Genomic DNA, 17,660 nt, shown 5'->3' on the forward strand with positions numbered 1-17,660 from the left:
CTATAATAAAAAATCAAAGCCGGTTGACTTGTCCAAGATTCCAATCAAAGAACAATGGGGTATTTATTCGGGCGTATTAACAGCATAGACGATATTTAATTTCATGAGAAATGCTACACACCGTTTTCTAAATTATGTATTCTCTTTTTTGAAATGGTTATTAATATCTCGTCGAATACTTCTTTGTGGTTTAAGATAGATACAATATATTTACGAACACTTTTGTTTGTTCAATGCGAATTCGAGTATTTGGAATACAGTTGTATTCTACAAGGTCGAAAGAGCATAAAACGGACTTCGAACTTTATTTAAAGCTATTGTTTCCATATTGATCAGAAAACTTGCATACCGCAAGAAAAGAATTATAGGAGAGGTCAAGATGTTCGGCCGACAACATATTATTAGGTCATAAGACACAGTGAGACAGAGTGACAGTGACAGTTTGTTTGTGGCTATTGTAAGCCTTTTCTTTCCGTTTCAAACAAATTCCCTAATATGGAATCATCCACAACGGAGACTTGGACTGGAGGTTCCATGTACACTCTTCTAATAAGATGAGCGCGAAATAGTCTTACTATTAATCACAACATCGATCTCATATGAATGTTGGCAGTGTCTTGTGGTCGTTGATGTTCATTTCTTTGAAAGAGAATAAAAATAGGGCTAATATTTTAAAGGTTGGAAATCCGCTGTTAAACCTATTTTAAAGCCCCTGTATCGCACAAGCATACACAATGACTTAACCTGATCACACAAGCATAAACACTATTCTTAATATTTTTCTTGTCTCTTCTCCCTTTCTCCTTGCTAAAAATGGCGTTTAGATTTGACCATTATGGTCTAATTGTTAGTATAGGTAATAAATCAATAAACAAAAATATTAGTAAAAAGTATGATTATTTACACAGATACTTTCCTCAGATTTCGGCACCACTTTTTCAGGGGCATGTTATGCTATAACCGGTAGAATGACACCAAAAGAGCTGAGAAAAGCCGAGTACCCTAGTATCTTTCATGTTACTGATTGGTAAGCCAATAAACAAACCTCTCTACCCTTTCTATTAATATTTGGCATTTTTAGGCCGAAACAAAATGATTTGAAACCGAAAACGTCATCTACCATTATTTATGACCGGAATCACCATCTTCTCCATTGGGGAAAAGACGCGTTGAACATCATAAAATTTAATCAATTGAAGGAAGATCTTCGAGTCATTGAAAAGTATAAACATGATCTGCCGACATCTATTGCACAAAAAGACGTTATTCGTCCAACTGGAAACACAAGCATAGATCAATTTTTAAATATGAGAGCTACGATTGATTTTTTTAGAGAGCTTTATGATCACACTGTCACCGCGATGCAGAATGCAAATATGGCTCACGGTTTAAAAATCGAAAAAGAAGACATTCGTTTTGTTATCACCGTCCCAAGACATTGGAATGATGTTCAAAGAGCTATTATGCGTAAAATTGCTAAGGAGGCTGGTCTTATATCGGAAGACGATCACAAAAACCGACTGTTAATTATTGATGAGTCCATAGCCGCTGCATTGTTCTGTGAGCGAAATTTGGACTATAGTAAAATAGATAGTAACACCGAAGGTAAATACATGATTTGCGATGCTGGTGGTGCCACTACTAGTATTACCGTTTTTGACATGACGAAGTACGGTGATCAAAAAGCAAATGATCAACTTAGTAGATGCCAGCTTACGGCTGACATCGGAAAGAAATGCGGATCAACATATTTAGACTCAAAAATGAATGAGGTTCTTTTAGATATCTGTTTTGGTGCAGACAAAGAAGCTTGGAAGGATAACGAATCCAAGAGAAAAGAGCTTGAATTATTGATAGCCCCACTAATGGACCAGTTTCTCGTAGACAAGGTAATTATAAAGCCGTTATTTACTGTTGGGTTTTCTAATCTTCAAGTGTAGACAAATTTTGGAAAAGCCAGAAAGGATTTTTTTCCTGATTGCTGCCGTGAATTGTACGACCTTAATGACAGCGATAGTGACTGTTCAGATTATGGTCCAAGCATGATCCCTGCATGCGAAATTTGTGACTTTGTGAATGGAAACGATGCACAGTTCGTAGAACTTGACAATTTTGGTGATGGTAAAGTAGGCATCTCGATCATCTACCCATATCTTCATTTTTAAAATTATTCGTTCGTAGATATGTTTTTTTTCATTACACAAGGTAGAATATTGGATCAACTGAAACCGCAAAAAAATATAGACGACGTGTCAATCGAGGTTCAGCGTAATCGATGTGTAATCAAACTGTCTTACAAATTTATGCGAAAAATGATTTTTGATGAAGTTATCAATAATACACTTGAATTTGTAAGAAAACAGATAAAGAAGGCCAACGGAAAGATTACTCGCACTTACCTGGTTGGAGGTTTTGGTGGGTCTCCGTATCTCCAAAAACGTCTTTTAAACAAGTTTCCTAATGATATTGGAGATTTAATGTTTGATAAGAGAGGAGACATAGCAACCATGCGAGGCGCCTTGATTTATGGTATTGATGGTAGTAGAATAGAACCTCAAACTGATGTTGTAATGGATTCTTACCAGAGTCCCGACATTTTTGAGTACAATACCCTTGTCTGCTTAGGTATTTTTTATCGAATGCAGTAATACCATTTTTACTTACCAACTGTAGATATTGGATATAACGGGACTTCGTGCTCATATAGAGATTTAAGAGGTCGAAATGATCATATGACAGAAATCGTGGATTGGTAGTTATGCTTCAATATATTACAACTCAAAACTAAGATATGTACATAGGCCTGGTTTAGATGAAGCGAACTTTATGATTCCAACGGCAAAAACAATTTCATATGGAAAGACTCTATGGGGAGCTCAGGTTAAAAATACTGATAACCGCACGCCAGAGTCGTTTGTTACGCTAAGTAAACTTATGTCTGTCATGAAAGGAACTTTTAAATCATATCTTGTTGAATTACTGAAACTTGTGCTCGAACATGTGCATAGCTCAATCATGAAGACTAAACCCCACCTTTCAAATAAAAACAAGTACAGGTATGTTATCACTATGGAAAACTGTTATCAATTCTTTCGCAACAAGTCCGAAATGCGTGAAATCGCTCAACTTGCCGGTATTATAAAAAGAGATGACTCCCCGAAACGACTATTGCTTATCCGCCGTGAGGATGCAGCAGCTATGCATTTTGAAAAGACCGAATTTAAAGATAGAAAGGGGCACAGCAATTGTTTTCTTCATATATGTATATATCATGATACATGTCATTTAGCACTGTACGAATCAACCAAAATCAAAGGAGACGATAAAAAAAAATACGTTAAAGTCGAAAATTATGCTTCTCAGAAAATTATAAGTCGCTTCAGAAATGTGAGAAGTATGCGCTCTGCCACGTTTGCTTTCAACTTTGTCGAAAAACTTGTTGCCAGTTTGGATTCTTTCGTGTCAACTTCTGCCTATATCATTTGTGCAGATTCAAAATCTCATAGCAAATATAGTCCTACTTATCGTACGGAACTCAAAAAAGGTTTTCTCGAGTACATGAAGGTCAATAATTTTAGATAAGAAAAAATTTGGTTTTAACATTTTTAGTATAGTATAACTTGGACTTTAGCAATAATGAAATACAAACCATTATCTTAAGTAAGGCAGGATGTTGCAGAATTGCTATTACAATGTATGATCTATTGGAGCACATCTTTCTCCCTGCTATCCGTGATTTGGCATCTAAAATACAACGTTTTGCAACTCAAGCAAATATGGCACGCTTATTTAATATTGACAAGGTTTTTTTAACGGGTTTTCTGGTAAAAGCTAAAAAGGAGGCCAACGATTTTCTTGAAAAGATCTTTATCAAGAATATATCTAAGGTCATGAACATTCAAGCTGAACTCATTCTACCATCTGAAAAATATGGTAAAGAAGCTCTCATGGGAGCTGAACATTACGGAAACTATCCCGAAGACTTTACAGAAAGAGTATCACGAAGATCGTATGTGGTTCAGGTACGAGGTTACAAACGCCAAGAGTTTGAGAAGGATGTCGAAAACACTATTTTGGAATTAAAAAAAAAGAAAGGAAGGGGCATGAAGAATGCTATCTACAATGAAGAAGCATATAATGCTTTTATTAACGACACAAAACCTGTCCAACTGTATTACCAATCACCTATCAATTCTTCTATGAAAAATGACGATTTTATAAGAGAACCCGATGATGCAACATTCCTTATCCACAGAGGCGACAAGATTTCAGAGTATAATCAAATACACGGCATCTCTAAACGATTTTATTCCCAAGAAGAGTGTATTGTTTATGCAAGTAAGTAACCCTGAGATATGATAAATATATTAGAAAGATTTATACTGACATAGATAAACAGCTGTATACTACACCGAAGATTCTGTACTACCTGAACATGAAGTTAAGGTTGATCTAAGAAGGTTTAACAAGCTTCATCAATTTGAAATATATATCAAGCGCGATGAGGACAACCCGATAACCGTAGCACCTGACTCCCGCCTTCACTTCGATATCAGAATAATACTTGATAATAACGAAGTCGTATTTGAAGCTACGATTGGCACAAAACTTGGAAACGAGATTCCTGTATTTCGTTTCAGAGACGAATTCTTGGTGGCGAATATATATGGAGACAATGAGCGAGTCGTGGTTGGAGATTTGGCAATCTGTAGAGATGAAAACGTGGATAGTTTGGAAATTTCCAGCTGGGTCTAAGAGAATGTATTTTTTTAATATACGAGATAATTGTTCTCTTCTTTTCTGGTTTAAAATTAAAATGTAGATCAACCATTCACCTATGTCATAAACATAAAAAAGTAATCACATAGTAACTACCCAAAAAAGATATCATTAGCTCCAATTCTATCCTTGGAGATTATGAAACATAAGGGATCAATGCCAATAGTTTAAATAGACAAAAACCAATTGACTGACCGAAAATTGATGGGAAATGACGAATGGCACGATCTCCAGCATAATAAGTTATGAACAGCGGTACCCAAATTACTCAATTTCGTATTAGAGCTCTTCTGCGGTTGTACTGAGCGATTTGCGCTACCTAAATGCAGCTGCTAATGACTGTTCCTATCGAAATAGCAGCCAGGAGAACAAATAAAATGTCCAAGTTATTAAATATCGGTGTTATTAACACAGAAATTAGGGCAGTGTTTGTTTGCATTATTTTATTTGTTTGACTTTGTGATCATTTTGGCTGAGTCGTGGTAGCACACATTATGTACGACGCGGAACAACTTAAAAACACGGTGTAATAAAATGTCTTTTTTTACATCGTTTTTTTACTTCTTCCAATTTTTAGCTTGTTCTAAAATATGAGTAATGCAAAACAAATTAACTATGTTGTCGGTATAGGTTAGTGGTAATACAACAAATACATAGCCAAATATTACAACGTTTTATACAATAGAATTTGGATCTACCACTTCAGGAGTTTCAATTGCTCATGTACAAGACCCATTCAATATTATCACCGTTTTATCTTGGTACTGATGTCGCAGAAGACGTATAGTTAACGCGTTGAATATTAAGATTTTAGTATAGGAACGATACGGAGAAGGTTTCAAAGAAAAATTCTCAAAACTACTCTTCTCGGAAATTCCTTTCTTCCATTCTGTATCCAAGCGACGAGGATGATAATCTATTATGCGGTGTGAAATTCGAAGACGTCGACAATAAGGGTGTATACTTAGCCAACATTGGCCATTATCTTGTCGATATCGAGACTTCAAATGAAATGCTTAACCAACTGATGAACGGTCTGACGATCAAAAAAGTTGTCACTGATTACTTAAAATACTTTGTTCCTCTTGGTATTCAAAAATTGCAAAAACACAACAAACTTGTCAAAAATAAATATTTCAAAATTTTTGTTAATGAAGAATTTATATATGAAGAAATCAACACTATTCATTATTGTCTTGTTTGTCCAACTAGTCGGCAAGAATTTATGAAAGATTGCTTTATCGAGGCCGGGATCATCGATGAGACCGAGGCTGAATACCGGCTTTCATTTGTTACTGAAGCAGTTGCTACAGCTCATTACCAACTTTCCCTTGACAGAAATTTAACCCGAATTCAAAATAATCAAAACTATCTTGTCTGCAATATAAGCGATGCGTCTGTTGGAATAGCCGAAATCCATGCTGCCTCTAATGAGTCCCTTAGCACCGTTACGGAAGTATTTGATGATTTCACACAAGGATCAATGAATTTGGAGGGCAGGTTTAGAGACCACTTGACGAAACATATGACAGAGTTAAACTTAAACACTTCACTGATCGATAAATTTGTCAACGCATTCACAGAAGACATTAAGGTAAAATATGCCACTTTTATTAAGTCTTGTTCCCATCTAATGGTTCTAATAGTATAAATTTACCATGGATGCTCCAGAAACGCCTGCCTTCTCACAAGTGGATGCTAACAACGATGTTGTTAAATTTACTTATGAAGAACTCAACAGAATTGTCTTCGAGCCCTTTATCAAAGGCATAACTGATTTGATATTAAATGCTGACGAAACTCATAACCCATGCTGGATCTTTCTCTCTGGAAGGTACGGGGTTGATGCATACTTGGCTGAAAAACTTACAAGGGTCGACCAGGGGAAGTTAGAATATTCTCATTCTTTTGTTGAAGATTCAATCGATAGGATTTCCTCCGGCGCAGTATCTTCTGTACTAAGCACTTACAAATCACAAATTCCTTTTTTTTCTGACAAAAAAACGTCTGCACAAGAAACTATTTTGGAAGAAACTAGTGATATCGTTAACGGGAATGATGGTTACGACTTTATTGTTGCAATCGGTTTGTATTTGCTAAAGTCTCCAAACTCCAACTATTTTTTAAAATATCTCTCAATTTTTTTGATTATTTAGATTTTGGTACCACTTCCTCTGGATGCTCTTATATCAAACTAAGGGATAATAAAGGAAACCCCGTAACGACAAAGATTATCAAGACTATAAAAGAAGATTGGTAATGTTTTGTTTAAGAGTTTTATATAACAGGATTTTAAGTTAAAATTTACATATAGGCCAGAGGGTAATGCACTCGAGTTCGAGAAAGTCCCTACTTTGTTAATGTACGACAAGAATATGAAGCCAAAATACTGGGGTGAAGAGGCAAAGCTTCAAGCCAGGCGCCATCAAGATCTCAGTCTTCTGGGAAATTTCAAGCTGTTTTTATGCCCGGATTCTTTAGAAAAATTTTATGGTCGAAATGATGATATTCAAAAATTGAAGGAGCGAGTAGGTTTTACTGAAAAACAGGGCCCAAAGAAGGACGTAAAAAAAGAAATATTTGCAGTACAAATTATCGCAGATTATCTCAAGCTTTTCAAAAATCATATCATCGAACACATCGCTACCAAAGAAATGGATGATAACTTCACCCACTTTACTAGAGCAAGACTTTTAAAAAAATATAAAATGAGATATGTGATTACTATACCAGCAATGTGGAATGCGTCAGCGCGGGATACTATGGCTCAGGCTGTCGTTGAAGCTGGAATGATAACAAGAAGTGAGTTAGATAGGCTTCTTATAATCAGTGAGGCTGAGGCAGCAGCGTTGTCATGTGAAAATAAATTTACCGAATATTTCAATAAGGAAGAAGGTAGCATAGACGGTACGAATTTTATTGTCTGTGATGCTGGCGGAGGAACTGTTGATTTAGTTACTTTTAATTTGCAATATAATGAAAAAAAGGAGTCAATGATTTCCCAAATCGATGATGGCATTGGTGATACTTGTGGATCAACTTATCTCGATGTGAGATTTAAAAATTACATATTCGATTTTTATCGTAGCTTCGGAATAGATATTGATAGATCAAATATCCAGTTAGACGATATAATGCAGGAATTTATTAAAAACCAGAAGGTAATAAACACTACTTTTATTATATAGATGTTGCTAACATGATTTTTAAAATAGCCCGATTTCATGCCTGATTATAATGGTGATACTTACTACGATATTAATTTACCTGGAAAGGGTATTATAAATGCCTTCAGTAATCCCAAGTACAGACTGTCTAATGGAAATACAACGCTTAAAATGAAAAATCAAGATATGAAAGAGCAAATATTCGACCCTGTCGTTCAACGTATTTTTTCTCTGATCGATAATCAATTAAAGCAAGCCGGAAAAGGTGGCAGAAAAGTTGACGCAATTTTGATGGTTGGTGGCTTTTCTCAATCCAGATATCTGCAGCAATGCATCAAAGATCAGTATAAAGGTGTGTGTCATGTAAGCGTTCCTTATGAGGGTGGTACAGCTATTTCTCACGGTGCTGCTTCTTATGCCTTAAATTCTCGTATGATATCAAGAAGAACTGCTGGGCAATCCCTCGGTTTAGAGGTACAAGCACCTTTTATTAAGAGCTTGGCGGATTCATTTAAGAAGAGAGTGAAAGGCCCCGACGGAGACGAAAATTTTGAAAAAGATCGCTTAGAATATTTTGTAACAAGAGGTCAAGTATTAGAGGGCGAGCGACAAACGGTTTATAAGAAAGATGTGCATGTTGTATACCCCAAAGCTGCAGTAATAGGTATTTATAATAGTAATTCCAATTAGCTCTTCAAAACTGGCTAACTTTTATTCCAGCGATCTTCTCTTGTGACAGTAGAGATTATGCCAACAGTAGATACATAACTAGGAATCATGATAAAATAGTAGAAGCCAAAATTATTATGCCGTATGTGGCTGGAATGGATGGAAAATTAATTCACTTCACAGTTAGTCTTCAGATAGAGCATATAGGAGTCACTGTTACTATTGAATGTCAAGATCCAGTAATCAATGCAGAAGTACAAAAAATCACCAAAAATCGAAAGTCATCTCTTAAAATTAAACCCCAGTGTAGCCTTAATGTGGCGAGCGTCAAACGTCCTTTGATTTCATATTCTTTAGCTAAAACTGGCTATTTGTTTAACATTAGGGAAACCTCGACATAACGACAAGTTATATGGTCTGGTTGCTTCGACAAACTGAAGCAAATAAAGTTTTATAATACTTGCATAATAACACGTGGGACATGATTTGACGATTGGCTAATTGGGTTTTTTCTCATCCTCAGTTTTGGTTCTGGTTGAGAAATAGTAACAAAAAAACACATAAATTTGGACTTTCTAAATGAGAGGCATTTTCCAGAACAAGCTATCATTCAATATCATTTAGTGACGAACAGAGCTGTTGAGTGTCCCGCATAAAGGTGTACTAAATCCAGTACAAGCCCCTTTGAGTTAAAGTAATCTTATAACTATCAAAGATGAACTTATAATATAATTCGCAGGTACGGACCTTGTCGTTTGCAGTCGCTTTCAACACGTTCTGGGTCCTTTTTAACTTTTTGACGGCTGTCTCGTTCAGTTTGTAATCAATAATAATTAACTGTTTTCTTTTCCTTGTCTTGACAATCACTTCAACTGAAAGCCCTTTAAATATCTATAGTTGATGAAGTTTTCCAATGTTTAAATTACTCTTATGGATTGATTGTTGCCCTCCCCCCTTTTTTTTTGTGAAGACTACACATACTGTTATCCACGCTAAGAAAAAATTTGCTCACTTTTTTTTTTCAGTTTTTGCACACTTTTTTCTTTTACTGATATAATTTGAAAGTGCTATTCGTCGTTCACTCGATATGTAAATAAATCTGCTCATCCTGATAATCCCATTGAAATTAATCCCATCTGTTCCTACTCGTCCTCATTGAATCAGTTTATCTACATATTTTTCTAACAGTGTCTGAATCGTTGTCCATTTTAATATTCGAATGCTGGTATTTATTTTTTCATAAAAAAAAAAGAGGAAAAAAAAGGTTTCGATTTTGATGTAGGTTTCTTTGTTATATACATTTTTTTTTTTTTTTTGGATCTTTTTATCTTTATTTTTTTTTTAAACAAATCTATCCAAAAGAAAAAAAATGAGTAAAGTATTCCATGTATCGACTCTTTTCTCTCTTTACCTGAAATTATCACTCTGAACATAATAGTTTCCTGCTTGTTTTTCATCTGGCATCAGAATAAAGGTCTGTGAAAATGTACGCTTGGAGGGGTTATCACCGTACTTTACAGTGCCTGCAATATTGATCAGAATGCCACAAGAGCCTTGTGCATTCATTGTAGCTGTGAGAGGATGGCAATCGTATACATCCACTTCATGGTGAGATAATGGTAAACGGCCTAAAAATTCAGAATACTGTTGGGCTCCAAATGCGTTACCTATATTGACATTAGCATATTGACTCTCTCATTCCCAACGATAAGATTCTTTGCTTTACCATTCCATAAAATTGCAGAAGTTTCACGGTATAAATTTCCAAGATTCTAACCACCACGCCAAAAAAAATAGACATTGAATAATAAAGATCAAAACTAGATTATATAAAAAAGAACAGTTTCTTACTTGGCGTTGTGTATCGTAATTAGGATAAAAGAATTGAATGAATTGCTCGGTGCTCTTTTCTGCGACGTTGACAATGACGTCCATGTTGTATAAAGTATATTTAAAAGAACAAAGAAGGGAAAAAAAATATTCCTTACTTTTTTTTTTTTTCCAAGGTCGAACAAAGTCACAGTCACTGGAATTATAATCCGCATGTATGTACGACAATGCATTATGTGTGATATTTAACAATTACAGATGAAACTTTTTCTTGATCTTTAGCCAGCACTGAGGTACGATTCATTGAAGAGAAAGTTTATTTTTATAAGGAGGCCTACTATCATTATATTATGCAGAATAATTCATTCTGCGTCAAAAAAAAAATCTTGTTTTATTTATAAGGAGGGTTAACCAAAGATGTAGTGCTAATATCAAAGAAAATGTTAGAATAGATACTTTAAAAATAATAAAACAAAAAACTCACTTTGAGATATCATTGCCTAATGAAAGAGATTGAAGAAGAGAGCTCATATCAGAGATCGTTTCATTAGGTCTCTTTGCAAGACATGTATTTGTCAAAGTTTGCAATCCTGAAGCATCGCTTTGTTGAGGCTGTCCTACTAAAGCCTCCTTCAGATTCTCGACACGAATAGTTTGCTTTTTACCAGGTTCATTTCTCTATTTTAAAAAAAAGGGGGATGTTAGTACCTCTGTCAATATATATATCGTCGTATCATTGTTTACATTCACTTCAGTATGAGACCAAGGGGTCGCTAATTTAGCTTTCAAGTCACTCAAATTACGAGAAGTTCTAATTCTGAAGGTACGATCATGATTGACTATACAAACTGTTAGTACATGTTTGAACATGTTCCATCCTATCCCAAAATCATTACCATAAGCTTCCGAACCCCACTCAACCAAAAGTTTACTATCCAATTCAGTTCCTTCCGTGTCATCTTCATCTCTCAAGGGTCCATCCTTTGACAACATCTCCACAACCAAATGTCGATCCGCGTATTTATCCACAGGTGTCGTATTATCGGGCTCCAAATTCTCAAACGTATTGTGATCCCCCACATGTTCCACCATGAACACGGGAGAGTATTCATTGCATCGGATACGCTCGGCTTTCAAGTCCTCAGCGTACTGGATCAAACTATCAATACGATAGAACTCACCTACCATCGCAAGCCATTCTACCACAATGGCAGCTACAGCGCGTTGACGGGCTGTGTTCTTGATCGTTGAGGTTTTCACTAACGATTGGAGCTTAAATACTAAAGGTACCGCTTTGATCGTTCCATCCGCTCCAAATTTTTTGGTCAGTGCTGTTAATATCTTGTATACGGAAACAACATCGTGTACATCAAGATTGGGTAATTGGATCCAGTCCACAATCGATTGATGAAGTGCATTGACTAGCAATACGTCACCATGTTGATTCAAAGTGTGCTATATTTAACAAATAAAAAAATATCATTTGGTTTTAAGTATCCCTATTGTAACATCAACACACATGAATTAACAAAAAAAAAATTACCTTGGGATAGGGCCTATAAAAAGGAAAAGGGACACGTGTTAATCCAATAAAATTTTACCTAAACGTGTCTGAATACAACTTACTCTAAAGCAATTTCGTTTTCGGAAGTCGCTTCCAAATAGTGTACAAGAGTTAATGCAAAATCAACTCGTGTTTCTGTGTGTCATATGTATATATATTTATAAAGAAAGGGTAAGTAAAGAAGAAGAAGAGATAACCTTGATGCGAACCCCCTTCCATTTTATATATACCTGGAGATTCATCCAATAATAAACCTAATGCTGGTACCCAAGCATCCATGGTAACCGAATGATTATAAACCGGTGTATTTTCATTATTGCTTTCTGTGTCATCCGTTCTGGATTCCTTTTCTGCTGCGGCAGAAGATACCGTGACCCGATCCAAACATTGAAGCACCACTTTTCGATACTCGACAATGGGTAAACCTTCCATGACATCCACAGATGAATGATGACCCACACGTAATTTGGAAATGATATAACCCGTTATATCATTCAATTGATTCAAATAATAGGTCTGTGACGCCATGCCACTGATACTATGCACTAACCCTTGTTGAATTACGTACTCCATGGAACCGGATACATCGGAAGGTTCTGTCTCTCTGAACGAATGACCGTCTTGGACAGATTTGATCAAGTGTGTGAAAAGTGAGTTGAGGACTTCAAGTACAGAGATACCCACAAGTGGGATATTTGCATTTAAAATGGTGTCCAGAATGGAAACTAATGAAGCATGCTTTTCCATATTATAATGGGTGCCTGGTGATTTTGTTGAACTTTCCAATTGTTGAAGTAATTCAGAAACTAAAAGGTATCGATATTGAGGCTATCATCTAAAAATTAGATACTCCCTTCCTTTTTTTTTTAGTATATATGTAGATAGATAATTTACTTGAAGTGATTCGAGTGCTAATTCCATCATGGATACAGCAAAATTGGGTGGCCACCATTTTTCTTCGGAATCCATAAATCTAAATGGGAGGGTTAAATATGATTGAGAGTAAGTATAAATGATCCTAATTAAGCCAATTTTTTGTGTTTTATTGTTACGTGAAAATCGGACCCAACGAAGATTTTACTCCTGCACCGTTTGCTTTACTAAAGATAAGTGCTGCTGTTTTTGCAGCCAAAATTTCTACAGCATGTGCATTCAATGTTTCATGTCCAATGGCTGATTGTTGCATATCCACATCATGATTACTGCATACCAGAAAAAAAAAAGGGGGGGGGGTGTTATTTCCGAATTTATATATATCTATAACAAATCATACCTTTGGGCTAATGCGTTGGCTGGATTTGTGGATTTCGAAAGTGTAATGATAAGAGGAGATAAAATCAGGTCGAGTTGAACTTTGAAGTCTGAGGCTTGAAGAGCAACGGATGTTACTGCCGCTTGTAACGCACGTTGACCTATATACATCATTCTTTATGAAAATAAACGTCATATTAGTTAAAGTAAACAAAATGATTTTTTTTTTCTTACTGTAATCTTAAAGTTTCGTCCGATGCATTTTCATAGGCGCAAAATCCTGCAAATTTCTGCAAGAGTAATTCGTAATCTTTTGTGAGTTCAGCATCTACACCTAAAGTAGAACCATCATGATAATTTGTAAATACAACAAACTTTTTTTTTTAAGGATTGCATATTAATTGACTGTTTTCCTTTTTTTTTTTTTTTTTTCTTTCTTAAATTTACCACTTGACAAGCAAGATCGATAATTTCGATATCTTTGGTCTCCAACATCATGTCAATGATTTTCACAACGTATTTAGAGAATAAGTTTAAATCACGATGACACGCTTCAATTAACGCCTTGATAATTTCCAAGGAAACTTGATTGCTTCTATACAAGAAAGGGAGGGTGTCAATTTAAATAGAGGTGCGCTTTCGATAGTTTCTAATAATAAAAAATAAAAAATTGCCTACTGTTTTCTGCCCTTGGCTATATCACGCTCGACCTTTTTTTCCAGAAATAATCCAACTTTTGTAAGCTTGACAGGTCTTGAACTGGCATAAAATACCAAATAACTCAATTCAGAAGATCGTGGTCCCTTCTCACCTTCTTTCTCGGGATAGCAATTGTTGATGAGTGTAGCATGCTTAACGTAACTAGAGCAACCACAAAATAAGGGGGGTTAGTTTTTTTTTGGCATTATTCTTCATTGTGAAAAGCTTTTTTTTCGTCATCAGCTAATTCCTTTCTTTCTTACAGATGCATGTTTAAATCGTAATTCTAAGGAAGAAGAAGAAGAAAAAAAGGGGGGGGGGGAAGGGGGAGAAAGAGTGACTAAAAAAAGAAAAGAAAAAAGATTAAATGAAATATTAAGGAAACCCTAATTTAAACTCGTCTTTTGGGTCTGCGTGCACGTTTTATTTTCTAAACGAAAATCTTTTTTTTTTTTCCTCCCCAAGCCATTCATGTTACATTTGTATTTATTTCCTGTAAATCATTCTTGTTTAACCATCCTTAAAAGAGAAGAGTGTGAAATCCTACTCTTTTCTTTATATATAAATATTAAAGTATAAGGATGAAGGGAGATAAAAAAAAGTAATTGGACCCTAGGTGGGCATGTCATTCACCATCGGGCACAAGTCAAAGTGTATGTAGACCTTGTGCCTGTATTAAAAAAAAAAAAAATTAAAGTACGCTGTTAAATTAAAAATCTCTTGTTTTTATAGTTGTATTTTTTGGTTCCTGAATTTTAGTCGTTCAATAACTTATTTGTTTGTATGTTAATTTTTTTTGGAACTCCCCTCGTCCCATCCTTTTTGAATTGAACACAGTGACAACATCTTTCAGCAGCAGCATGGATGATTCAAAAGAACGTCATTTTTTTTTTTGTTGCGGGATGAAATTAAAATTAAAAAAAAAAAAAAAAAAAATTCGGATGAGGGTCGTTGTGGTCTTTTTAGCGTACGTATAAAACAAGATTTTTTCTATCACATAAAATATATGCAAATGTTGTAAGATCTCCCCATTCAAACCTTTTTAATTTTATGCTAACTCTATCCTCTCACGTCATTTATAAAAAGGTTTAAGCACGTGGTTCACAAAAAACAATGCTACATATATATAAAATTACGTGTGTGTGCGTAAACAGACATTCCTTTGCGAGTGGCCCTTTACCCCCATTCTTGGTAAATGACCACGGGTATAAAGTAAAAATGTGAAACAGCTTTTTTTTTTATTATTATTTATTTTAATATTGAATCCAAAGAGTTCTTTCTTTTGAAATGAGAGAGAGAAAGACGACGCATACCAAGATGTTCAGTCGAATCCGACACAGTTTCTTGTTGTCGTTTTAATTTAAAGGAAATGGATTTTAATATAGAGCTAGTGGTGGGTGACGGTGGTTCTGATCTACTACTACTATTACTACTACTACTGTCACTAGTGTTGCCACCACCACCACCACTACCACGGCGTAAAAAGGATTTTTTGGACATGCTTGTTGTCATCATCGTTGTCGCTGTAGGAGAGATCATCATATCTTCGGCTGACGGCCTATGACTAAGTTTTTGTTTCCACCATAACATTTGGTTCTTCATGGATGTAAGCGACTGTTTTTTTGTAACCACCTTTCCCTTTTCTCTAGAATAATTAGCACCCGTATCTATGGTAGCGAGCGGATGCTTCATCTTTCCCAAACTCGATTTTGGTTTTGTCTGTTGTAAGAAATGGATCGTTCCTGGTACAGTTGCTGCTGGGTTAAAAGAGGATGAGTGCTTTATCGCTGCCTGTGGACTTTTATGTGCTCTGTTTATATTATGCTGATGTTTATGCAGGGATGGTTTTGTAGGTGATGATGGGACGGTCTCATCACCACTACCACCGTTACCAACAGATAAAAAGCTAGTACCGTTCATCACCGCCGTCTGATGCCCGTTTCCTTTCAGCTTCCAATGGTTACTCATCACGGAGACCATCCAAAAGAGTAGGTTATGCATCTGAGACCACCCTTGAAACACGGTTTCATTCAATCCATCCATGAAGGGTCGGATTTTGATATTTTGAAAGTATTTTTGTAAAAGTAAAAATTGGGACATTTTATGTATGATGGATGCTCACCAGCGCACACCTCGTTTTTTTTTTAGTAGTATTTATCACACACGAAAAGAGAGAGAGAGAGAAAAAAAAGAAAGAAAAGGAAATCGATGTTGATAGTCTTATTTGAAGTAGTTCTTTGGAAAAGAGAGAGGAGATCTATAGAAAAGGCAAGAGTGGGAAAAAAAAAGGGGGGGGGAAGGGGTAGAAGTTTTTAGAGGCAGAGTAATGACACACGAAGGAGAGAGAGAGAGAAAGAAAAGAAAGAGTTCGCACGAGAAGATCTCTATAGAATTATATATTCAAGGAGACGAGCCTATCAACAATGCAGATATGCCGAATAAGATGTGGCTTTTTTTTTTTGTAATCTATGTAATGTAAAAGTTGTAATACATGGAATAAAATAAATCAATGATAATACATCAAACACCCCCCTTCAGACAATTTGTTTTATTTCACTTAGAATTCATTGTAAAGGGAGACCATTCAATTCTTCTTCTTTTCTTAAAAAGAAACTTGTAAAGTTTGGGTTTCAGGCATTTAGACACTTCAAAAAAAAAATAAGAAAGGATCAGAAGAAAAACTTAAAGGGAGGAGGGAGAAGGGAGGGGCTAGAACCAAGTTGCATAATTATAATAATAATAATAAAAAACCCCAAATGTTGAAAAAGGGAGGGAAAAAAAAACCAATGTAAAGATGATAAATCATTTACATCCAAACTATCTACATAAAGTCTCTCATAATGTGTCTTCTTGAGGAGTCTCAATCATTGATCTTTTTTAGAAGACGTATTGTCTTTATAAATGTCTGCATCTCAAGACAGACTCGTCTTATCTCGGCTTACAACCTAAAATCATTTGCCGGTCCGGGAAAAAAGATAACATTTGGTTAGAAAATCAACAACCGTCAACACCCACAAAAATATGGGAGTGAGTCGCATAATTTTATTCTGAAAAAAGCTGGTTTTGACGGTTTAACAGAGGAAATGAACCTACCCCTCTTCTCTCCCTCATAGAGTAGAAAATAGAAAAAAAAATTATTTTCTCTCGAGTGGCTAAATGACGGGTAATAAAGCAGGATCATCTTGTGTCTCCAACATGTCATTTTTCTTTTATATACAATGTGACGGCATAAAAGATGACCTTATCACTACACATTCGTATACCCCCCCCACAAAAAACTAAAATCTAGACCGAGAATAAAAGTTCGGATTGAAATACAAAAGAGAAGAAGCTTGAACTCGTTTCCATAATGACGATGCAGTGTCTCACTATTGTCAAGGCAAAAGAAGAACAAAAGGACATCAGAATTCCATTTTTACAGCAATAAATAAAATGGTAAGAATTCAACAATGATATTATATATTCTATCAAAATTATGCATGTGATAGACAAGTCATGTTCATTGGACTGACTTGTCTATTAATAGATACTCTTCAGGGTTCATCATCACTGAAAAAAAAAAGAATGTCTCGCAATGCCCTTATTTCTACATATTTTCAATACCAAAAAAAAAAAAAAAAAAATGAAAGCTCTTTCATTCCCAGATTTTGAAAAAAAAATCAAAAATCCCATCCCGTAACTAGCATACGCTCAATGTTTTG

General features: G+C 35.5%; 5 protein-coding genes across 5 annotated transcripts; 2 read left to right on the forward strand and 3 right to left on the reverse strand.

Annotated features, from left to right (window-relative positions):
• Nucleotides 1-563: 563 nt before the first annotated feature.
• On the forward strand, nucleotides 564-4,929 carry EV154DRAFT_226518 (uncharacterized protein). The gene is made up of 9 exons (XM_051594479.1): nucleotides 564-856; nucleotides 922-1,027; nucleotides 1,082-1,889; nucleotides 1,941-2,121; nucleotides 2,245-2,625; nucleotides 2,674-2,752; nucleotides 2,802-3,564; nucleotides 3,615-4,338; nucleotides 4,400-4,929. The coding sequence occupies exons 1-9, from the start codon at nucleotides 814-816 to the stop codon at nucleotides 4,753-4,755; spliced, it is 3,441 nt and encodes a 1,146-aa protein (XP_051457722.1). The 5' UTR covers nucleotides 564-813; the 3' UTR covers nucleotides 4,756-4,929.
• Nucleotides 4,930-5,349: 420 nt separating this feature from the next.
• Nucleotides 5,350-8,714, forward strand: EV154DRAFT_602615 (uncharacterized protein; the record flags this gene model as incomplete). Its single annotated transcript, XM_051607303.1, has 8 exons — nucleotides 5,350-5,409; nucleotides 5,465-5,540; nucleotides 5,599-6,373; nucleotides 6,426-6,864; nucleotides 6,936-7,035; nucleotides 7,094-7,940; nucleotides 7,995-8,603; nucleotides 8,667-8,714. The coding sequence occupies exons 1-8, from the start codon at nucleotides 5,370-5,372 to the stop codon at nucleotides 8,712-8,714; spliced, it is 2,934 nt and encodes a 977-aa protein (XP_051457723.1). The 5' UTR covers nucleotides 5,350-5,369.
• A 1,111-nt stretch (nucleotides 8,715-9,825) lies between these two features.
• On the reverse strand, nucleotides 9,826-10,566 carry EV154DRAFT_464368 (uncharacterized protein). Its single transcript, XM_051597664.1, has 4 exons — nucleotides 10,467-10,566; nucleotides 10,342-10,387; nucleotides 10,027-10,282; nucleotides 9,826-9,966 (listed from the first exon to the last, which is right to left on the reverse strand). The coding sequence occupies exons 1-4, from the start codon at nucleotides 10,548-10,550 to the stop codon at nucleotides 9,957-9,959; spliced, it is 396 nt and encodes a 131-aa protein (XP_051457724.1). The 5' UTR covers nucleotides 10,551-10,566; the 3' UTR covers nucleotides 9,826-9,956.
• Nucleotides 10,567-10,925: 359 nt separating this feature from the next.
• EV154DRAFT_420574 (uncharacterized protein) lies at nucleotides 10,926-13,860 on the reverse strand (the record flags this gene model as incomplete). Its single annotated transcript, XM_051595959.1, is given in 11 exon segments — nucleotides 10,926-11,123; nucleotides 11,190-11,284; nucleotides 11,342-11,717; nucleotides 12,053-12,056; nucleotides 12,072-12,144; nucleotides 12,240-12,837; nucleotides 12,904-12,982; nucleotides 13,062-13,211; nucleotides 13,283-13,435; nucleotides 13,495-13,634; nucleotides 13,708-13,860. Coding segments are annotated over 11 exon segments (2,019 nt in total), but the record flags the coding sequence as incomplete, so codon positions are not given.
• Nucleotides 13,861-15,231: 1,371 nt separating this feature from the next.
• Nucleotides 15,232-16,267, reverse strand: EV154DRAFT_464369 (uncharacterized protein; the record flags this gene model as incomplete). Its single annotated transcript, XM_051597665.1, has 1 exon — nucleotides 15,232-16,267. A coding segment is annotated over exon 1 (828 nt), but the record flags the coding sequence as incomplete, so codon positions are not given.
• Between the last annotated feature and the right edge of the window lie 1,393 nt (nucleotides 16,268-17,660).

The sequence above is a fragment of the Mucor mucedo genome (assembly GCF_025094135.1).
Source record: "Mucor mucedo strain NRRL 3635 chromosome Unknown EV154scaffold_44, whole genome shotgun sequence".
Classification (NCBI taxonomy): Eukaryota; Fungi; Mucoromycota; class Mucoromycetes; order Mucorales; family Mucoraceae; genus Mucor; species Mucor mucedo.

Excerpts from the sequence above, each read along its gene's own strand:
- EV154DRAFT_226518 (XM_051594479.1), top strand. The coding sequence starts at position 814 with ATGGCGTTTAGATTTGACCATTATGGTCTAATTGTTAGTATAG. Across the intron at positions 857-921 it reads TGGTCTAATTGTTAGTATAG|ATTTCGGCACCACTTTTTCA; the intron begins GTAATAAATCAA and ends TACTTTCCTCAG. Across the intron at positions 2,753-2,801 it reads ATGACAGAAATCGTGGATTG|GCCTGGTTTAGATGAAGCGA; the intron begins GTAGTTATGCTT and ends ATATGTACATAG.
- EV154DRAFT_464368 (XM_051597664.1), bottom strand. The coding sequence starts at position 10,550 with ATGGACGTCATTGTCAACGTCGCAGAAAAGAGCACCGAGCAATTCATT. Across the intron at positions 10,388-10,466 it reads ATTACGATACACAACGCCAA|AATCTTGGAAATTTATACCG; the intron begins GTAAGAAACTGT and ends CGTGGTGGTTAG. Across the intron at positions 10,283-10,341 it reads TTCTGCAATTTTATGGAATG|GTAACGCATTTGGAGCCCAA; the intron begins GTAAAGCAAAGA and ends ATGTCAATATAG.